Source organism: Lolium rigidum, chromosome 1 (assembly GCF_022539505.1).
Source record: "Lolium rigidum isolate FL_2022 chromosome 1, APGP_CSIRO_Lrig_0.1, whole genome shotgun sequence".
Lineage (NCBI taxonomy): Eukaryota > Viridiplantae > Streptophyta > Magnoliopsida > Poales > Poaceae > Lolium > Lolium rigidum.
In genome coordinates this window covers 294,209,000-294,231,897 of record NC_061508.1, presented here as the reverse complement: position 1 = coordinate 294,231,897, position 22,898 = coordinate 294,209,000, and the positions used below count along the sequence as shown (strand labels likewise).

The 22,898-nt window shown below is 50.3% G+C and overlaps 2 protein-coding genes across 2 annotated transcripts; both read right to left on the bottom strand.

Moving 5' to 3' along the window:
* Nucleotides 1-634: 634 nt before the first annotated feature.
* Nucleotides 635-1,739, bottom strand: LOC124683947. The gene is made up of 4 exons (XM_047218361.1): nucleotides 1,606-1,739; nucleotides 1,398-1,515; nucleotides 1,055-1,321; nucleotides 635-699 (listed from the first exon to the last, which is right to left on the bottom strand). Exons 1-4 carry the CDS (start codon nucleotides 1,699-1,701, stop codon nucleotides 635-637), a joined length of 546 nt encoding a protein of 181 aa, XP_047074317.1. The 5' UTR covers nucleotides 1,702-1,739.
* Nucleotides 1,740-3,344: 1,605 nt separating this feature from the next.
* On the bottom strand, nucleotides 3,345-7,030 carry LOC124683946. Its single transcript, XM_047218360.1, has 7 exons — nucleotides 6,877-7,030; nucleotides 6,715-6,790; nucleotides 6,427-6,485; nucleotides 5,666-6,333; nucleotides 3,859-4,059; nucleotides 3,615-3,762; nucleotides 3,345-3,505 (listed from the first exon to the last, which is right to left on the bottom strand). The coding sequence occupies exons 1-7, from the start codon at nucleotides 7,009-7,011 to the stop codon at nucleotides 3,347-3,349; spliced, it is 1,446 nt and encodes a 481-aa protein (XP_047074316.1). The 5' UTR covers nucleotides 7,012-7,030; the 3' UTR covers nucleotides 3,345-3,346.
* Between the last annotated feature and the right edge of the window lie 15,868 nt (nucleotides 7,031-22,898).

Sequence of the window (22,898 nt, the reverse complement as noted above, 5' to 3'; positions counted from 1 at the left end):
TGGGGGTTTCCTGCCGGGGGGACGGCTGGAACTTCGGCGCTCCCCACGCCAAATCTTCATCCAATCCGGACGAAAATTTCGCCGGATTTGGGCGTGGGGAGCGCCAACGAGTGGGGATGCTCTTAATACTGATGTGTACTAGTGGAGCGTCAATAGCATCGCTCTTGTGTGTTTTTTGGTTGAAGCTTTGGTAGCCATTGACATGAGAATTAGTAAAAATGCTTGGTTGCACTACCTGATTTCCTCCGGTTCTAAATTTGGGACATCCATTTTGTTGTTTATTTCCAATTTTTCTCATTGGTCATCCATGCAGGCAGCATGGCAAAGATAGTGTATCATATGTTGATTCCTCACTTCCTTGGTCCTGATTCGTGCCATCTTTTTTCTTCGATAATGAAGTTATTAGACACTATATGAACAAAGCGGGCGCGACAACACGCGCCTAGTCCATCTAGTACACTGTAGTTCTGAATCAAGTTGAGAGTTTACTGTCAATTTTGTTACACTGAATGATTACGAGAAACTGACTAATATTTCGACTCGGTACTTTTTCTTTGCATAAGAGCCATGTTTCACACCAATAATCTTCTTTGCTTGCTCGTAAGTAAGCTAATTCTGAGCAGAAGCAGAAATTCTAGGCAGAGACTTGGGTTGCCTTCTTGTGGCCCTGCATCACGTCTGGTGTCCACGTAAATTCTCCTGTTTTCAGGAGAAAACTACAAGTTAGCAATCTGGACAGCCCAATGGATGGCTATAAAAGCAATTCCATTTATATTTGAGTTGTCCACAAAACAATTGCAAGTAACAAGATGTAAGGTAGAACCATAGAAATAGCAGATCTGATTTCTTGGAAAATTCTACGGAAAAGGAAGAGTATATGTTCAAGCTAGGGATGAGCGTATGGGTATAGTTTGACATCTAAAACAAGGTAAAACCATATAACCTATATCAATAACAATATGTCCAATTTGACAGCCAAAACAAAACAGGGCAAGACATACATGATTTAAGCTAGCAAGTGCATCGTGCATATGATTGGAAAATTAGAAGAGACCTGTCTCAGCGAGAATCTTGGCCTGGAGGCACTCTTCGATGTCTTGGTCTATGTCAGCGATACAGGACCGGCGCGAAGGGAGCTCCTCATCTTTCAAGTCTGCAAAACAGTTTGGAAGCAAACCCTGCGATTCGAACGACTTGATGTTGTCCTTGAACACATTGAACCGCATAGCCTTCTCTTCCTCGTCTGGGTATGTCATGTTGTACTTCTTCACCCAATCCTCGAACCTCGCCTTCATGTCCTCCTCCTCTTGCTTGCGAGATGCTGCCAAGACAAAAAGACAGGTATGAGATGGTGGTTCCTGACATCAAACGGAGCTGACGACGAGGGAATTGTCTACCTTCATCATCTGCTGTGTCTTTCCTGAAATACTGAAGCGCCAACGCTGCAGCACTAGCAACCGCAGCCGTGGCCACGCCAGTAGCACGACCAATGCCACCAGGAACGTGGAAATCCTTCTGTATCGACCGGGGTGAGAAACATGAGGGAGCTAGGGCCTGAAGTTGCAGATCGGATCTGAGAAAAACAAACGGCCGGGGGAAACTCACCAAGGAGTGGAGAGAGCGTGCAGGAGCCGTCCTTGGGGTCGCCCGTGGCGAGAACCTCCGTGTGAGGAGGAAACCAACGGACCGCCGTAGGGACATGATTGCCTCTTCTGCCTTCTACTACTCCTCGATTTCCTTTTCGCTTGTCTCCACCGCCGCCGCCTCGCCTCGATTCAGATTCGATTCTAGGGTTTCGCTGCCGATCGGCACGGGGGCGCAGTTTATAAATGGAAGGGACTCAGCTGCACCTCGCGCAGTAAAAAACAACCACAGGCTGCCGATTGGTTTTAGGATTTCAAGTGCAGTTTCAGTTTCAAAATCATATACGGAGTACTAGTACTTGATTCTCTTCTTCGGCACCATATCCTTCCTGCCGCTCGCGGCCTTTGCCGGTCGACAGTCGCGGCCTCCTCTCGTCGGCCGGCGGCCGTGGTTCTGCGTTTGCTGTCTGCTGCTGCGCCGTTCCATGACGATTTGGCGGGAGTTTCCAGGATCTCAGAAAGCCGGCAGGATCGTGTTTTTTTTAAGGATAAGCCGCCACTTTATTGATCAAAATGTTCATAGGTATACAAAACTCAGGTTTATTCATCTCAAAAAAAAAAAACTCAGGTTTATTTAGCCAGATGTGGCGACCGGTAGAAAGAGATACCACCATATTAGAGCAAGTACAATAAGGCTGACTCAAAGAGGCTATAAGAATTAAAATAGTGTTGTTTTGCTTTGGTGGATGAGAGAGAAGTGGAGAGAGAAGAGAGGTGGGCTCTCATGCAAAAGTCAGCTCTTGCACGTGCTCCTAGACTTTGTGAGTATGTGTGGTGGGCCTTTTACACATAAAGTTATCAATCCTTAAAGTCAACTATTGTACAAGTTAGGGCGCCCGCAATGCAGATACGGTTGACCGTATCTAATTTCGTCCACGTCATTTAGATACAGATCCTCACAGTGGGTTGTATCTTACGGTGGGGCCCTTCGTTAAATGCCTCCACGCCATGTGCAGAGAATGCCCCTTCTTCCTCAACTTTCTGATCCAAACATCATGCAAGTTCACGATGGAATTTTTTCTTAATATTGGTTTCCTCTCCCTCTCCTCTGTCCTGTTCGCCAACTTCCAATCGCGTCAAGCAAATTTGTGTGGCGTAGCTGCTGACCTGAGTTCTCATTTGCAATGGGGATTAGATCGATCTGCAATGGCAAATCCTACCACGAAGTGCTCCAGGGCCGCACCTGGTCCGTCGTGTGCATGACGACGGGATCTGGGAGCAGGGGAGCGCCGCGGCGGTTGACAACAGCACCGGCAGATCAGCTTCAACATGCTAGGAGGATGGACGGCATGGGATGGCGGAGAGGGTGACACGGGAGATGATTTGAGCAAGGAGCGGGGGAAGGAGAAGTGCACAAGCAAAACAGCAGGAGGTAGACGACGAGCGGCCGGGAAATTAATTGATGGCCTCGGGAGCGCGGACAAGAGCCGTATCGAAAAGAAGATACGATCGTCACCTCTCTCTTCTTAATTAGTGTTCCACATAGACAAAAAGTCTGAGGTGGCAGTTTTAGATACAGGACACGGTGGAGCATTGGGACTGCCCTTAAGATCATCATGAAGCGTGACACCAGCTTCCAAGTCAGCAGAAACTGGCCCGAGATAAAGTTTTGCTAGTATCATTAATGACTCCTTGGGCCGATAGATTCCGTGCATGCCACATGTATCAGATGTTGATCCAACATCAAACACTGGTAAACACCACTAAACCCGCCCCCGCTTTGGCTGCTGTTCTGCCTCCTTGAGCTTGACCAAGCCCGCCGCGGCTGACGCTAACTCCGACTCTGACTCTGACTCTGGCACTGATGCTGATGGTGAAGCTGATGGATGTTGGCCACGAGGTTGCGGTGCTCCTTGCGGGCACTGCAAAACACACAAGACCAACGCAGAACAGAAACAGCCGGCAGGAATTAATAATCAGATCAGTTGTTTCTAACAAGCAGCAGTTATAAATGACCAAAGATGATCAGACCGGCTGCTCCTCCTCGGGCTGCTGTTTCTCCTCCTCCTCATCATCAACCTCCATCTGACAATTGTTAGGCAAGAACCTGTTAAACTGATGGATCAGCTTGGGCTGTCCATCTAACACGACCTCCATGGTTCTAGCCACTTGACAAATTCTGCAAAATTATCAGAATTCAACTTTAACACATTCCAACTCAAAACTGAATGAACTGGTAGATTGTTGTAAATGTTACTGCTCACGTATCACCGACCTCCAGTTCTCAAAATTGCACAGGAACTGGACAAACATCTTGTGCTTGTCAGGTTGGTCTACCAGGCTGTCGTTAACGAGCCTGACGTAATTACCCCAGTGACCGGTGCCGATCGTTGAACGCCGGCCGTTGGCAATCTTCAAATTCCTTGAACGCAGCGGCTGTGGAGCCATGCGATAGGAGTACCAACACTTGACCGCTCTTCAAAAACAACAGGATTAAACAGGGAACGCCGTCAAGGTTCAGAAATACAATGACATTTGATCTGATTGGCAACAGCTTTTATTTGCGGAATGTAACAAGTCTACTAGCTGATTGCATAAGAAACCCAGAACAAGCAACCCAGAAAGAGCAGGAGTTCTAAATTTTGTTCTGTTTTTGTTTCCACAATATGAAGAAAACACTTTGTGCTGCCTGTTGGCTTACTTTCTGTAACAGGGTAATATTAGCTACTGATATGATCTATCAGGATTGAGGAAACATACAAGCCCACAGAGATCAGATTATCTATTCACAATGATGTGTTCTCTCTACCTTCTCCTGGAGAGTAGTTGATATGGTCTTTCTTGGGATTGGCTTTAACAGTGCAGTTCGAAAGAATGTTCATATTGCCACTTAGGATAGCAATTTTTTTTACTTACATATGTTCCTGCTCTTGGCCAAAGTGGAATGATCTTCCCGAATTTCAGTTCAATGCAGGTTGAAATGAAAGAATCCAAATACAATTCACACCCACTTATACTGAATTTGGCAAATGATTTTGTGTCAATTAGAACCAGTACTTTCTGTAATTGCTAGAGAAGCATGGCTATCTTTTCACCTCGCTCTTTTTCGGCAACTATCTTTTGACCTTTTTGATAACTCAAATGATCGACTCCGCTGTTACAGGAATAACTTCTTGGAGCAATTCAGCTTGCAAAGAGCGAGAACATCTATGGAGGAAGGAAGAATGAAGGTTGAAATGAAAGAATCCAAATACAATTCACACCCACTTATACTGAATTTGGCAAATGATTTTGTGTCAATTAGAACCAGTACTTTCTTTAATTGCTAGAGAAGCATGGCTATTTTTTCACCTCGCTCTTTTTCGGCAACTATCTTTTGACCTTTTTGATAACTCATATGATCCACTCCGCTGTTACAGGAATAACTTCTTGGAGCAATTCAGCTTGCAAAGAGCGAGAACATCTATGGAGGAAGGAAGAATGAAGGTTGAAATGAAAGAATCCAAATACAATTCACACCCACTTATACTGAATTTGGCAAATGATTTTGTGTCAATTAGAACCAGTACTTCCTGTAATTGCTAAAGAAGCATGGCTATCTTTTCACCTCACTCTTTTTCGGCAACTATCTTTTGACCTTTTTGATAACTCATATGATCGACTCCGCTGTTACAGGAATAACTTGTTGGAGCAATTCAGCTTGCAAATAGCGAGAACATCTATGGAGGAAGGAAGAATGGCTGGAAACAAGGCGTCTGCCTGAGTATGCCGATCATTCATCACCAAAGGCGAAAGAATAAAAATGAAAATTTGCAAAAGCCGAATGCACATCATAAAAAGGTGCAATGTTTCCACGAACTTAAGTTGTTTCATGTTGTATGTATTCAAGGATTGTGTGTGACGTTAGATGCCACCTTGTGCTGCATGTAATTAGATATATCAGCTTTGAGAAGGTGTTCTGACACCACTTATTTGACAGATAGTATCTAGCAAACGTCTAAACTTTTGTAGTCGACTACAGTCAAATAAAGTTCCTACAAACCATTATAATATCAACTTTACAACAGTAGTAGTGTATTTACCTGCTTTCAGTGTGGCTTTTGCCGTTGGCGACTTGGGCACTACAAGCTGCACTCTTTCTCTCGGGGCTCCCTAGAGGCTTTTGTACATTTGATAGGGAAGAGACACGCCTGCGCTTCTGACTAGTTTCATCTTGCCCATAGTTTTCTACATTGGTTTTTGATTTGCCTCTTACACATGGATCATCGGACCTCAACTTTTTATGTGTCCCATTGATATCCTTGTTGGACATTTGAATATACTGAGGATGCCAACCTTTGAGTCTTTGGATTTCATCATCTTTCTCCTTGACTAAGGACTGCATTTTCATTAGCTGCTTTTTGGCACCAACAGCTTCTTCTTGCAATTTGCCAATCTCATCATCCTTCTTTTGGGCCAACACCTTAAGCTCATCTACACTCTGCTGAAGCTTTAGTGCTGCTTCTGTAGCTTGTGCTGCCTCCGCTTTCTTGTTCTTTAGGAGTGCGGCATAGTCCTGCTGCATTATATTCAACTGGCTACGCATAGAATCCTTTTCAAAGAGTAATGCAGAATTTTCCATGTCCTTTATTGAGCTCAGAGTCTCATAGGCCTGCTTTAGTTTTCTTAGCTCCACACTTATATTGCTTGTAATGTGTACATCATAACGACTGTTTCCTCTAAGCTTTGCGCAGCTTTCAACTTCATTCAGCTATGCAAAACAACAATTCTGTAAATCAATGAGATGCACAACCTGGACTGCATGTTCTGAGCTACCCAGCTTAAGCTTTTGGTAATTAAGTACCTTAGGGTTTGGGGTTTCTGCACAAGTACTGGAATCATCCAAGTCAGTATCTCTGAGTTCTAAATTCAATGAAGAACGCGATGATCATCAGCAGCAACATAAATTCATAGATGTTAGATGTTATCTACATCTAACAAAATAAAGAAAAAGAGAAGTGTTGTTCAGTTCGAGCTAGTTAACAGTATGAAATATCCAAAAAAGAAAACTTGCCATTCAGACCACATAGCACTAATCTGAAATTTCCTCATATGAACAGAAGAGTTAGCCCAAGAAACGAGAGCTCCTAACCCGCGAGCTTCTGGTTAGCCCCGAGAAGCAGCTCAACGTAAGCCGCCTCCCACCTCATCTTCATGCGCGCATCCGCCTTTCCTTCCACAAGAACAGTAGCTTGGATCAGGAAGAGAAGAGACTCAGAGAAGATCTGAAGGAGCTGGGACGCGAGCGAATCACCTGCAGCTTCTTCTTGGCATTGGCGGCTTCCGCTCGCAGCCTGTCCATCTCGGCGTCCTTCTCCTGCGCCGCCACCTGAAGTTCCTCGACGCTACGCTGAAGCCTCCGCGCCGCCTCCCAGGACTCGCGCTGCATCCTGTTGGCTGCCTCCAGGCGCGCGCGGTCGGCGGCGAGCGCCTCGGCCTCCGCCTGACTCCTGCTCACCATCGCCTCCAGCCGGTCGAAGATGGGCAGCCACCTGGCACTCCCGCCGTCCTCTGCGCGTCCGCCGCCGCCCTCGCCGCCGGCCATAGGTTAGAAAGTTACAACCGGTCAACCGAAGACGGGAGAGGGGAGATTAATGGTGAAACTGCAAGTCTAAAGCTAGAATCAGTGCACGATCTGTTCAGTTTTGCTCAGCTTGCCGTGGGCCGTTGAATGGGGAATAGAAGGTGGGTGAGAGAGGTCCAGTTGCGGAGGGACTTGCTGTTTGCAGGCTAGAGCATCTCTGGTAGAGACGGAAAAACAACGCAAACCGAAAAGCGCGAGTTCACTCGTAAAATGGAACCGAAAACAGGAATTCAAATTGGCGCGGGTAATTTTAATCGATGATCATAGTTTAGATGAAATAGATGCTCTAATTGATCATCGATACTTACATAGTGCGGGGAATTGACAATACTACTGGTACACCGGCAACCTAACCTAGCTATAATGAGCAAAATGCGGCCTACTAGAGCTATGGCGCGCGCGGCGGTGCCGGTGCTGGCGGAGATCGGCGGCGGCGTGAAGTCTTGACGCGTCCTCCTTGTCAAGCTCGACTATTTCGAGCTTGACCTTGCGGACACGGTCCTCCCGGCGGGCCGCCTCGTACTCCCGTACCTGGCGGACGGCGTCGGCCTCGTACTCCCGTACCTGGCGGACAGCGTCGGCCTCCTTCATACGGAAGCGCGCCCTCGCTGATGGCGAAGGTCTGTGCCATCACCACCTCCTCCTCGTCGTTGCCGTGGACGTATTCCCCGGCGGAGAATGTTGGCGATCGAGCGGGGACGAGCTTGTCCTCCTCGATGCCCGCTGCCACGGACAGCCGCGGTGCGCGGCTCGACTGCCCGGAGGAGGAGCCCCCGGCCTGGTTGCCGTAGCGGGCGAGCTTCCCTGGGGGCGTGAGCCCCCAGTTGGTCCACCGGCGAGTGCTCCTCTTGCGCGCGCCCTCGCTCCGCTTCCACTTCCGCCGCTCCGCCTCGGTGCGGAAGACGGGTGGACGCGGCAGCGAATCGCCGCCGCCCAATCCCGCGGCACGGCCCTCCGAACCTCCACGAGAGGCCATCGCGCGACGGCGGGCGGAGGATAGGTGTCTGGCTAAGCGCGGATTGCTCGTCGGAGCGCGCTACTGTCGGCGGCGGAGGGAGAGGAGACGGCGGAGGGGAGTAGGGTTTGTGAACCGAACTCCCCTCCGCGATCCCTTTTAATAGAGGTCGTGCGGGGAGTTGTTCGGGCCCCTGAACTCCGTATTCGGGCCGGCCCACGTTTTCGGTCACTGATCGGCGCGTGTTTTGGCCCGAACCCGTAAATCCGCCAGAAAAGTTCGGTTCCGGCGGGATTTACGGGCTGTGTTAGAGATGCTCCAACAGAATGCTATATCGAATTGCTAAAATTTTGATATAATAATAGCATCTCTAACAGAACCTGAAAATCTCGTCGCAACTGAACCTTTTCGGCCAGTTTACGGGTTCGGTTTGGACAAACTTGGCCCCGTCCCCCATTTTCCGCTCGGAGGAGGAGCGCCAGAAATGAAACCTATCCAAGGGCGCGCGCAAGCGCAGTGCCCGGAGGTGGACGAACTTGGGGCTTACGCCCCCGGGGAAGCTCGCCCGCTACACAAATGGCGGCAAGGGCTCCTCCTCCGGCTGGTCATGCCGCCCCCCTCTTCCGCCGGTCTACGAGAGCAGCTGGGAGGACGAAGACTCTCACGCATGATCTCCACAACCCGTCAGCGTCGGCTAAAAAGACCCGAAGAAAAGCCAGGGGCGGTTGTACATGCACGGGCGACTCCTTCGAAAACCAAAAGTGCTGCGAAAATTCCTCCACGGCAGTTCCTCGATTGGCATCTCTTTCGTCCGCATACTACCATTGTTCCTCCTCGTCCAGTCCCTACACTGCATCTCAGCCTCAGGCCGTGTCGATCCCGCCGTGGGAGTGTCTCCGCGCTGCTATCTAGCCGTCGGGTACCATCGCCATCGGCTTAGGGTGTGTTCGGTTCTGGAAGAGCGTGGGATGGAATGGAATGGTTCCATCCCCGCGTTCGGTTTGGACAAAAAGGAGGAACGGAATGATACTGTTTTTTGTTCGGTTGGAGGAATTGGAGAGCAGAACGGAATATGATTAAACTAAACTTTTGTCTAAAAATCGTAATTAACAATGGCAAATAGCCTTTTAAATCTTAAAATCGTAATTAACAACGCCTAATGGCCTTTTTAATCTTAAAATCGTAATTAATGTTATTTTTTGTATGGTCGGGGAATTTGGAGAGTAGAACGGAATGAAGTTAATAGATGCTAAGTAACAACCGTTCCATCACATTCCATCGATTCGGTGGAATGGGTGCATTCTGCATATGGGGAGAATATTCCCTTTCGAGGAACCACTCGGTTCCGTTCCATTCCACAACCGAACACAACAATGGGCTCTAGGTGCGGAATGGTTCCATTCCATTCCACTTGGTTCTGAAAACCGAACACACCCTTAGACGACGCGTTGAGGAGCAGTAAAGAGAAAAATTGCCGATGTATGCTCCATTGGGAAGGCCCCTTCCGTCGGTTGGTCGTGGCCGTCACGCCGCTACCTCCTCACACAACAGCGTCAGGGCATCTCCAGCGGCGCGACGCAAACGGTCGTTCCGTTTGCGTCCGCTTTGGTCGTAAATGCGTCTGGCACCCTCTCCAGCGGCACGACGCAAAGTGACCGGGCCGTCCGCGGAGACGCAAACCTGGCCCAAATATGCGGCAGGTTTGCGTCTCGGCGGACGCTGCGCGGACGCGCAAAGTGTCCGCTGCGGTCTCCACCGGGCCCGCCTGGCAGCGAGCCTGCATGGAGGGCATCGCTTCCTTGGCCATCGCTTCCGCGATCAGCGCTTCCGCGTTTGCACCGTAGCCTTCGCCATGAATGCCGCAGCTTCCTGTTCTGCGCGTGCACTGGGGGGCGGCGGCTGGGCTTCTGCGGCGCCTTCAATGGCATCGTATCCCGTGCGCTGCCGCCCTTAAAAGTCCACCGGCCGCGTTGCTCCTTCGCCCACAGCTCCACTCGCACCACAACCGCCGCTGCGCCATGGGGAAGAAGAACGACTCGAGGCCTCCGGCAGCGGCAGCAAGAAGGTGGCGCTCCCCGTCACGGTGGGGAGGCTCATGCACGGCAAATGGGTGCCGTGCGGCCGCCTGGTCCGGCGTGCGGCGCCTGCCGGCCGGGTGCCCATCCCTCCGAGTACACGCGCGCGAGCACGAGCGGACCAAGGAGATCCGGCGCAGGAGGCGATATCTGCCGGCGGACCTCCGCGCCGATCCGGCGTACGCCATCGACTCGGAGAGTTGGCGTATCGTACCTGTCCATGGAGACGGACAGCAGACGAAGGGCTGGCTTCATGGGCGACAGGGATTATCCTTTCGGCCCTGCACCGCCGGCTCGTCGTCATCAGGCGCCGACGCGTCGTCAGCAGGCGCCGACGCGTCGTCAGCAGGCGCCGACGCGACGTGAGCAGCCGCAGCACAACGACCGCGAGGACGAGGACGACGACGACGAAGCCTACGCCGTGTACGACGACGACGACGACTACATCGAGGCGCTCGCGTACCATAGCGAGGAGGTGAAGGACGACAGCGAGGACTACGTCGGCCTCGTCTTCCATGAATGGCAGCAGGCCATGGCGGAGGGCCGGAATCGAGTTCCCCGACAACATGACGGACGACGAGATGGCCAAGCTCGGCCTCCTCGTCTCCGAGTACGACGCGCCAGTGCAGCCGCCGTTGCCCCGCTACGCGACCGCTGTCATGCCGCCGGGCCTGTCCGCGGATGAAGCCCTTCGACAGGCGCTCCTAGACTCGGCGGCGCCTCCTCCACCGCCGCCACAGCCTTGGGCGCCTCCCCCACCGCCGCCACAGCCTTATGGCTGGGCTCCTCCCCGCCGCCGCCACGGCCTTATGGCTGGGCTCCTCATCCGCCGCCACGGCCGCGGCCACGGGCGCCTCCATCGCCGCCTCAGCCGCAGCCTCCTCAACCTCGAGCACCGCGATCGCGCCCGGTGTACGCTCCCCCTGGATGGCTACTGGCCGTGGGACATACCGGAGATCATCGTGCTCGACAGCGACGAGGAGCAGCACGGCCACGATGCGCAGCAGTAGGCGTTTTAGGTTTTTTTTATGTTTTCAAGTATGTAAGTTATGTTTCAGTTTTTGTAAATTATGTTTCAGTTCAAAAAAATGATTCGTCCTAAAAAAAAATGCGTCGTGCCGCTGGAGCCACCCCCGACGCAAACGGACGCACGGTCGTTTTCGACCAAAAGAACTGACGCAAACGGACGCACGCGGACGCTAAAATGCGTCGTGCCGCTGGAGATGCCCTCAGGAGAAGTTGGCCGAGGGCCACGGCCGCGCGTGCCGGGACAGAAGGCTTCGTCGGCCTCTGCTGGTTCTTGAGAGAATTTTTTGCCGTGACTGCCGATTCCGCATCCGACCCCAACGGTCCAACCTTCTCCAATCTGTAAGCTCATCTGCCCCTTACTCTACTACACCAACTCGTTGGTTGGAGATGGATATAAAGTTGTTGGTCTGCAGCTCGTTCTTCTCTAGATGGTTGTAGCTCTAAATACATTAAATGTCCATACGCTTCGTTTGCATGTTATGTTGTCAAATCCAAACATTCACGTGCTTATGTTATCATGCAGGTCACTTAACCCTGTAACTGATGCTTCCAGCTGTAAGTACCAAAACGGGAAGCTCTCCTGGATAAATTTCTCAACTTGTACATTATGTAGCTGTAGAAAATTTAAGCTATGCAGGGCCATCTTTAGCTTAGTGTATATGCTGGCAGAACCTTGTGAGTGTATTGCACTTGTAATGATTCATAAATTTTCTTGTATTAGCCTACTTACTACAAGTAATTTTTCTTGTCAATTTGTGACTCAACTGACTGCATGCCCAAGAAAATTACATAAACCAGAGACTATTTTTGTGCTTCTGCAGCTGAAACTTCAGCAGACAGTGCAGACATTTCTTTGAACAGTGGGTCGACTAACTCATGATGACCCATGGGATTCAATTAGATTCTCTTGTATCATCTGCAAGTGAGCTGGACAGCTTATGAATTGAAATGTTTGAAACAAAACAAACCAGCGTGGTAGTGGATAACCCGAGGTAGATGCCACTGACACTCCGGTCGACAATTGGCTGGTGCACAATTTGCTTGATCTTCTGAGCATGCATTTAGATAACAAATATTGGAGTTTGTGCGTTTTCACATTTCTTATATTTATTTGTTTTCTATATGTTAGGGAGACATCCTCCCGTGTGGCTAACTAGAATTAGTTTGGGATATTTCTTGTGTAACAACCGTTGTAAACTTGTGCATATAAATAGAGACAGAGGGAGAGGAGGCGCGCCATCGAGCAGCCCATTATTTCATGGTATCAGAGCGGGTCATCCACCCCCGCCGCCTAAACCGCTCCCTCCCAAAACCCTAGCAGCCGTCGCACCCTCCTCCCTCCTCAAACCCTAACCGCCAGCCTCCTCTCTCCCACCATGACTCCCGAAGAGATCACAGCCAAGGAGCGCGAGCTCGAGGCCCGTGCCAAAGCCCTAGATGATCGTGAAGCCTCCCTCAACCTGCAACTCTCCGCCACCACAAACGCCGCCGCCATCTCCCCTTCGGCCGGCCAAACCCCTCCCCCACACCCTAACCCAACCGAACCCACCACCACCAGCTTCTCCACCTACGCCACCTCCATCAAGCTCCATGTGCCGATCACCCTCAGCCTCACCGACGACAACTACACCAGCTGGAGGGAGCTCTTCCTCGTCGCTCTCGGCCGCTACGATCTCACCGCCCATGTTACCGGCGAGGCCACTCCCGCCGCCACGTCCCCACCTCTTCTTGGGGCCGTGATGACTACACCGTGCTCTCCTGAATCTACGGCTCCATCGACTCCGGCCTCCTCGGCATCGTCATGCGTCCCGGCCGTGCGCACCATCTGGGGCGCCATCGAGAATCTCTTCCGCGCACCACGCCATCCAGCTCGAGGCCAACTTCCGCAACACACCACAGGGCGATCTCTCCATCAGCGACTACTGCGCCAAGCTCAAGAACCTCGCCGACTCCCTCACTGACGTTGGCCAGCCCATCAGCGGTGGGACGCTGGTTCTGACGCTCCTCCGAGGCCTTAACGATACTTACGCCCATATGCGTTCGTTTCTCCCCTTTCATGTGTCGTTCCCCTCGTTTCTTCATACGCGCTCCGCCCTCATCCTGGAAGAAACTCAACGGCGCACCGACGTCCGCAAACGCCGCCTCCGCGCACTCTGGGCCATGGACCAGAGCGTACTGCCCAACAACGGGGGCGTCAACGCCCCCTCTTCTAGCGATCGCTCTTCGCCTGCTCCCTTCGGGGGCGACCGCACCGGTGACCGCGACACCAACTACTTCACCAACAACTTATGCGGCGGAGGCCGTGGACGTGGCAGCGGACGCAGATGTGGGCGCGGCCACGACAACCCCTGCAGTTCAACCCCTGGACAGGGGCCCTTACTCGCGCTCAGCTTCAGCATTCCCCGTGGCAGCCACCTCCATCGACACTGTGGCAGCCTCGCTCACCGATGGCATGGCAGGCGCCGTCTTCAGGCCTCCTCGGTCCGCGCCCCAGCATGACACCACATGCGTACACCGCCCAGGGCCCCTACATCCCCACCGCCAACCAGCAACCGCAGATCGACCCGGCTCTCCTCGCTGCCCTCAACAACCTGCAGCTCCCCGGAGGCGACTGGCACATGGACACTGGTGCATCCTCTAACATGGCATCTGATCCCGGTAATTTTCAATCCCTCCTTCCATCTTTATCACAATTTGTCACCGTCGGCAACTGTAAGGGTATATTGCCCCTATGTGTGGTTTTGGTAATTAATGACAACCCCTATGGACTAATGTTTTCATTGAGTTTATATGAAGAAATATTCCATAGGTACTACTTGTACTCCATGTGTTGGATTCAAGTATGGATGCCATGAAGATAAAGATATACCTTGTGTATTGGCATCAAGATCATCGGTTTGAAGATAAATATGTGATATGATCAACAAGAAGAAATGAAGATGAAGTTCTTATGTGGAACTCAATATTAGCCATGCTCTATCTTAAGTGAGTATGAGAAGATACAAGGTTGAGTCGTGCAAGTTCAAGATGAGCATCTCAAGTGGATCACATGCTTGAATCTTGCCGTCCATTTGGTGATATTGGACATGTGAAGATGTGCATCAATGGAGCTTTCCCATCATGGTGTATGGGGGAGCATCTGCGAGTCTTCACGAAGCAACGATGATCAAGTAAGGCATTCCGGCTAGTGTAGAGCTTGAAGAGTTATCATCAAGATCAAGCGGGATGCGCAAGACAAAGGTATGACCTTGATAGGTTTTCCTTTTACCGGTCTCAAGGTGGTTGATGGGAGACCGGATTATAGGATAGATAGCCGCACTATTAAGAGGGGCTCTCGGTTGGGTAACTTGATCGCATCGTCTTAGGGAGCTCAATCCTTTGCATACTTTGCATATCCCTATTGCTTCTTGGTGTTTCTCTGTGAGAGGTTCTTGAGCTTGTTGCTAGCTTTACAACAAGCCCAAGTTCATCGAAAACGGAATCCGCATGCATCTTCTATTGCGTTTTCGAGTTTGGACGTCTTCACCGTTTCTTGACGGTGGGAGACTCCCTCTCTAAAAACATCTAAAAAATATCCTGTGAGGACGGTGGGGTTCTATTCGTCGTTATCTTTCCAACAAAATTGGTTTCATGTCAATCGGGGTTCGGGAGCTTTAGTTATTAAAGAAAAAGGAAAAAGGAGAAAAGAATAAAAAGAAAAGAAAAAAGGGGGAGGGGCGGCCGGCCGACCGACCGGCCTGCCTGCCGGCCCACACGCCGGCCCGCCCGGCCAAAACCGGCCCGGGCGCTGACGCCGACCGGGCGGTATACTGTGCCGCCCCCGACCCCTTTCGGCCCAGGCTCCGGTCGGCCTACGGGCCGCCCGGCGCACCCCCCGGCCTAACCGGGCACACAACCGAGCGCCTGGCCCGCTCCCTTACGCGCCGCCCACGCGCGGTGGGCGCGGCCGGCTCGCCCCGCTTGGGCCTGTCTCCTCCGCGCGGCCCATGCGCCCCGCCCGGCTGGCGGGCCGGCCCGACCGGACAGGCCACTGGCCTCATCAGCGCCAAATCCGGTCGGCCGGCTGGGCCACTTTTTCTGCCCGTTTTTCTTGCATTTTCCTTGTCTTCCCCCCCCCCAATGGTTTTATTTGCTCCTAGCTATAAATAGACCTTTCTTCCACCTTGAGCTAACTACTTCTTCCTATTCTCTCACCTCCATTGTTGCATTTGAAGAAGTTGCTCTCTCTCTTTTTCCCCTCTATGATTCTTGCTCTTTCTTGAGGGATCTAAGAGAGATCTAGATCTACACTTCCACCAAACCATTTCTCCTCTAAGTGAGGGGAACTCTTGGGATCTTGATCTTGAAGTCTTTTGTTGACTTTCCCCATTGTTCTTCCTCTCCAATCTCATCCTAGCATTTGTTGTTTGGGTGGGATTTGAGTGTGAAGGATTTGAACACCTCTAGTGTTCTTGCTTTGCATCATTGCATAGTGTTGAGCTCTCCACCACGATTAGTTCGAGTGAGAGACCGTGAGCTTGTTACTCTTGGAGGGAGACCTCCTAGTTGGCTTGGCGGTTGGTGCTCCGGTGATCTCTTCAAGAAGATTGTGAAGAGGCCCGGGCTTCTCCTTCGTGGAGCTTGTGAAGTGGTTGTGGAGCTTGCCATCTCCGGAGCGGAGGAAAAGCTAACCATAAGGAAAGGGCCATTATCCTTCGTGGGTGTGGTTCAGAGAATAGGGTGAGCCTTCGTGGCGTGGGGAATCCTTCGTGGACCTCCACTCCTCCAAACGTGACGTACCTTCTTGCAAAGGAAGGGAACACAGGAATACATCCTCGTCTCCGCGTGCCTCGGTTATTTCTATACCCGAGCTCTCTTTCCTTGTGATAGCCATCGTGCTTGAAGTACATATATCTTGCTATCACTTGTGATACATATATCTTGTGCCTATCTTGCTTAGCTCTAGTTGTTATTGTTACACTTAGTTGAGCTTAGCATATCTAGAGTTTGTGCTTGTAAACTAAACGATAGTTTAATTCCGCATTCATACAAGACAAATCCGTAAGAGTTTTTAATTGCTTATTCACCCCCCTCTAGGCGACATCTCGATCTTTGAGCAACGGTGCAACTCTTCCTGTTACTCACGTCGGTTCCCACACTCTTAACACTCTCACTAAACCTCTCTATCTTCGCAACATACTCCTAGTCCCACAAATCATCAAAAATCTCATATCTGTTTGTCAGTTCTGTATCGATAATCATTGCACCATTGAATTTGATCATTTTGGTTTTTCTGTGAAGGCTCTTCCTAGCGGGATCGTGATTCTTCGATGTAACAGCCCGGATCCTCTCTACACCGTCAACCCACCTGCCTACGTTTCCGCCTTCCTCGCCACCATCTCCCACGACATCTGGCATCGCCGCCTTGGACACCCCGGCCACATCTCAATGCCATCACTACCCACTAGCTCAATGAATAAAACAGGACCCTCCCTGTGTCATGCATGTTAATTAGGCAAACATGTTAGGCTCCCATTTTCTTTGTCGCAGTCATTTACTACTCGACTGTTTGAACTTTTACCTTGTGATCTATGGGCATCCCCAGTTCTCAGCATGTCTGGTTTTGCTTATTATCTAGTCATTATCGATGATTTTCTCATTACTTTTGGAGCTTTCCTATTCGTAAGAAATCCGATGTCTTTGCTACATTCATTACTTTTCATGCCTTTGTTACCACTCACTTCAATCTCCCTATTCTAACCATCCAAAGCGACAATGGAAAAGAATTTGTCAACATTAGACTAAATTCATTCTTTCAATCCCATGCCACTCTTTTTCGCTTTTCCTGCCCCTACACCTCTCAACAAAACGGTAAAGCCGAACGAGTCATTCACACCATCAATGATGTTATTTGCATCCTTCTCTTCCAAGCCTCCATGCCTCCCAATTTTTGGGCCGAGGCCCTCCACACCGCCACTCATCTTCTCAATCTTTGTCCCACGGCAGCCCTCAATAGACAAACCCCACACTTCACCCTTTACGGCACACATCCATCCTATGATCACATACGCATGTTCGGTTGTCTCTGCTACGTAAACGTCTCATCCACTAGTCCAAACAAACTAGCCTCATGCGTCACCAAATGTGTTTTTCTCGGCTATCCATCCCATCACAAAGGCTATCGGTGTCTCGACTTGACCTCCCGACACATCCTAATATCACGCCATGTTACATTCGATGAACACACGTTTCCTTACGCGTTCACCACCCAGCCATCCACACCACCTACCACCCTCGACCCCATAGATCCCCATACACCCGCTGCCTAATTTGGAGCAAAAGATGGCCCGATTGGGTTGTGCCGGTGGTGGTGGAGCATCGAGGCGGACGACGGCGTGGACGCGGGTGAAGATCTTCACTCCTCGTCGTCAAGCTCGACTATCTCGAGCTTGACACGGCGGGCGCGCTCCTCCCGGTGCGCCACCTCGTACTCACGGACTTGGCGGACGGCATCCGCCTCCTCCCGGCGGAGGCGAGCGCGGGCCTCCGCCTCCGAGATCGCCGCCACCTGCGCGACCATGGCGTCCTCCTTGTCGGAGCCGTGAACGTAATCGCCCGCGGAGAACATGGGCTCCCGCGCAGGGACAAGCTCCTCCTCGTCGGAGCTGTCGTACACGGGTGGTCGCGGGGGGCGGCTCGAACAACCGGACGACGAGCCCTCGCCACCGTTGCTGTACTTGGCGAGCTTCCATGGGGGCGTGAGCCCCCAGTTCGTCCACCGGTTGAACTTCCGGCGTTCCGCCTCCGTGCGGAACACGGGGGGGCCGCGGCGGGAGTCCCCGCCGCCCAATCCCGCGCCGCGTCCTGCAGAGCCACCTTGCAAGGCCATGGCGTCGCAGAGCTGGGGCGAAGGTGGGCTGCTGCGAGCTGGATTGCTCGCCGGAGAGGAGGCTGGCGGCGGCACAGCGAGTGCTAGCGGTGGAGGGGAGTAGGGTTTCGAAACCGAACTCCCCTCCGCGGTCCGTTTTAATACGGGGTGGCCGCCGAGTTTCTCAGGCCCCCGAACTCGTTTTACGGGCCAGGCCGTGAGTTCGGGATCCATTCTAGGTCTGTTTCGGCCTGAACCCGTACTGTCGCCGGGCTTATTCGGTTTTGGTCCGTTTTTTGGTTACTGCTAGAGATGCTCTTAGGTGAAAGTTTGGTCCATGGTGAAGTCAGAGGGCGAAATATATCATAAATGCCGGATTGGAGGACTAACAATGGATGTTCGAGTCTCTGCGCTGGTGAGGGACTATCTTCGGGGTGAAAACTTAAGATTCTTGATCGAGCGACGATGGTGTTTGTGTACTGTTTCCTTTTTGGAGACGTCATTTTTGCAGAGTTTACACTTCAGGTGCCGCCTTGGTGGTGTGAATGCATTGTTGCTGTTAGGGCCAAATACCGTAGCAGGTTTTTTCTTTTCTTAGCTTCTTTTACTTTTTTTTTACCGTGTGCATCTATAGTGTCGTTAGGATATTATTTTATTGCATACATTAGGTGTATAAGTGTACTTGGTATCTCTCGACATTATTATATTTTCTTTATAAAAAAACTCCTTAACCGGTAACAATTTTGTAAGCCAAAAGTAATATTTCTACACAACTCTTTTCCTCGTTAAGCCTTGAGAGTCTCCGAGTTCACACCATCTCGCTTATGGCAAACCAAGATTTTTAAGCGATGGGAAGACTCCCAAAGATACATTTAATTTTTTTCCTTTGCTTGTATATATTTTTTCTGCTTTTTTCATGGCATCGAAGCTACACGAGGGAAAGCGATGCTCCCTTCTCTGCCTCAAACTGGGGCGCCTTTCTGCTTCCCCAAAATGACAGTTCCGCCATGAGGACACAAGATGGGCTGAACCTATCAAGAGGGAATGCAATAGGGAAAACAATTACACTCAATCTTGGCCCCCGTCAGGATCTAGGCTACCTCGTAATCGCAATTCATAGAAAATTATTCTAATCATTTGGCCTACTCCAGTATCTCACAATAACACATTCCAGAGACCTACACCAGCCATTTCTTCACAACTCCTTGACAGGTACTCCTTGTGTTCCTATTTAACTAACCCAGAGAGGTGGCGAGCTAGCATGTATCGTACGCGGAGAGGCGCGTCGATTAAATGGGAATGGAGGTAGTAGCAATTTCATAAACCTAAGACTACCCACAATGGGAGTATCATAGCTAGTATCATGCATCACATGCATGCAAAATGCTGATGTGTCATATCAATAAATAAAGAAAGAGATGGTACTAGTATCATAGGTAGATACTGTATCATAGCACGTAGAATTAGAAAAATTAATGTCAAACCAATCTTGTACACACTTTTGCATTGAGATTCTACAAATCACTAAATATAATTACTTTATGATACTACTACATGATACTATGCATTATGGAGATAGTATCACACACTAGTACCATATGCATGATACTAGTATATGATACTTCCCATTGTGACTAGTCTAAGTATTTGCACCTTCGATGACCGAAATATTAAGTGGCCGGCATGGCGTGTTCATATATATAGCTGCTCCATTCGCATGGACTATGGAGTATGGCTCATTAAAAGGATCGCCCTGTTCGCATGCTGTCATGCATGCAGAAATGAACCCCGGTGAGCAAACTTTCTACATAACCTGTGACTGCTTCACGTGGTTCTCTTCTGTCCGAGCCGCATCGATTCCGACTCGCTAGGCCCATTCGGACTTGGGACAGATCACCGAAACGTGCAAGTAGGACTGCACGGGCCGGGCATCCATGAGGGAAATCTAGAGGCCGTGTTGTATACTCACGACTGAAAAGCAAACTTGCACGTCATTATTAACTATATCAAAGCTGACCCCTTTTACCGTGCGGAGAGCGATTTGGATACTGTTCCATCGCTCCTTTCCTCCAACAGCGTATAGCCACCTCAGCCTTTTTTCCTGTAGATAGCCATCAGTCCTGTAGATCCGGGCGAGCTGTTTCTTTTCTGCCTTTTTTTCAGTTCGTGCAATGCTAGGTAAGCGGAAGTCATCCGGTGGCCCCACTATTTTTATGCCGGTTTCCCTGTTTCTCTCCCAATTTGTTTCCTTATCTGTACCTCTGATCTCCGGTGGTTCCGGTTTTGCCCGATCATGGGTCTTCCATCCGTGACACGTACAAATTTTACAGGGGATACGTGTTGCCTTGCCATTATTTTCTCGACTGTCAACGTGTCTCGCCACCGCTTTTCACTCCCCAAATTTCTATTGCCGTGTTTCCTTTCCTGTAATTATCTTCTTCCTCCGTTTCTGGTTTCTGTCCTGCCTTTCGCCGCCGCCTCGGAGAGTCTAGATTTCCTGCTTCATGGCTTCTGCTTTTGGTGGTTTAGATCTCGTTTCTGCTATGCTCCTTTCTCATCTTCTGGGCTGCCCTGATTTCATCTTCTTTTTTTAAGGTTTTGGTATGACCAGGGATGTCACCCGTGGCCATAGGCCAGACCGGCCGCCTTCTTCGTCTTCTCATCTTCTGGGATTTCATCTTCTTTTTTGTAGGTTTTCGTATGACCAGGGATGTCACCCGTGGCCATAGGCGAGACCGGCCGCCTTCTGCGTCGCCGCCTCCTCCTTCGGTTGTGCGTTCTCGCCATGACCTCAGCGAGTCAACTTCTTCTCCTGCTCAGCTGGCATCCTCAATGTTTGCTATGCCATTTCTTCCCTTGCCTCCGCCTCTTCTGCCGCGTTGTCATCGTGGCGCAGCTGTGAGCTGTCTTCCATGCCGTCTCGCCGTCTCGCCGCTGCTCATCGCGTTCGCGTAGGTGTGCATGCGGTTTCTCTGCAGTTCCTCATCCAGGAGCAGCCTCTGGTTCCTCTGATCTTTCGCTGTCTGGATCGAGTTTCTGCTGTGCTTGCTGGTGGTTCTCGGCCTGCTACCCAGCCCCAGCGCATTGGAGATGGACGCCGGGGATTTGGTCATCGGCGTGGACGCCCACTTTGCACATCGATTTCTCCACCTCCGCGCCGGCGTAGTGGTTTGCAAGATGTTGCTCCTGCCGTAGGTGTTGCCCGTGCCCATTCTTCGGTGGCTGTGAGTATTGCTTCGTCGCCTGCTGCACGCAATACTGGTCCTTCGACCCGTGCTCTCCCTCCGCGGTGGTTCTACTATTGCCTGTTCTGCCGCCTCCTCTACTGTCACTTCTTTAAGGCAGGTGACTTTGCCCAACGATGCTGCATTGCCTGTATTGTCTGATGTAGATGCTCGGAAGCGGGAGATAAGGTTAGGCAACCGCCCTGTTGAAGTGGTTCCTGCTGCTGCTGTCGGCGGTAATTTCTTCTTCTGTCTTGCCTGTGGTGTCCCCTGCCTCTGCAAATTTGAAATTCTTACATTAGTCGTGCTTAGGAAGAAATTTTGAAAGTCAGCTACATACATGCCGCAGTGATATTTAAGGCAAATTGCAGTTGTTCTACAGTTGTGTTGTTCTTCTATGATCCTACATAGTTGTACATTTCTCTAGAATTCCCCCCGTATGTGCAAGGGCCCTTTATATGCACTCGGTTATAGTGTAGATGCCCTGTTGTGTGGTTTTGTTAGGTGGTCATCGGTTGTATCCTGTAAGGTTTGTTTTTATATGTACTGTGAATGTCTTCGGGGTTTTAGTCTGTCTAAATGGTATGAGAATCAGTTAAAAGGTTGTATCAAGCTGGCAACACATTCCTGCTATTTTTTAGGATCGGCGTGTGCCTTCTATGAAGACATCGGTGTATTTTTCCCTCCCTTCTGGCTTTATCTAATTTGCAGAACACAATCATAGTGTAGCAGCCGAGAAATGACAATAGTTCTTGGTGTTCTTGGTGGGATGTGTAAACCAAGGATATAGTAGTTAAGCATTTGGATGCACAAAAATGTGGTGCTATTTGTAGATAGGCAGGAGGTTACCTTGCTGTGGTGTTCACTGAGAGATTGGACTGCAAGAGAAGAATAAGAGATGATCCAGCAAACTTCAGATTAGCCATTTTTATTGCCAAGTAAGAAATTGCACCAGTATTTTAGGAGAGTGGAAAATTACACACAGCTTCTTCGGCTATAGTAATGGGAACAGTAACACAGTACTGGTGCAATCAAGATTTAGCTCTTAAACAGCACGTTGTTGGTGTAAATATATGTAGTCTTCTTTGTCTACATATATGATCTTTCGTTCAGAGCGAAAGTTTTGGTGTCCTTGATCATCTTGCCCTTTAAATTTGAGGTCCCAGCTTGCCAGGGCTTTATGAGGGCTTCGCCTTAGTAATGCTTTTTGAATTGCGGAGTTCATTTTGTAGGCAGCACAAGTTGGGTTTTCCATGTCTCCTGTTTTGTCAGAATGAGTATAATTTATTATGTGCCGGCTTGCTTTTTGAATTGCGGAGTTCATTTTGTAGCCAGCACCAGTTGGGTTTTCCATGTCTCCTGTTTTGTCAGAATGAGTATAATTTATTATGTGCCGGCTCAGACTAACTGCAGGATCAACCTGCTGCTAATTATTTTTTCCCTTTTGATATTGACATGTTCAGCATGATTATTGTAGTTACAACCATCGTCTTTGAAACAGTAAGGCATTCATGCTGTTTCAAAGGATGTACCTTGCATGAATTAGAAGAGTCTTAAGGAAA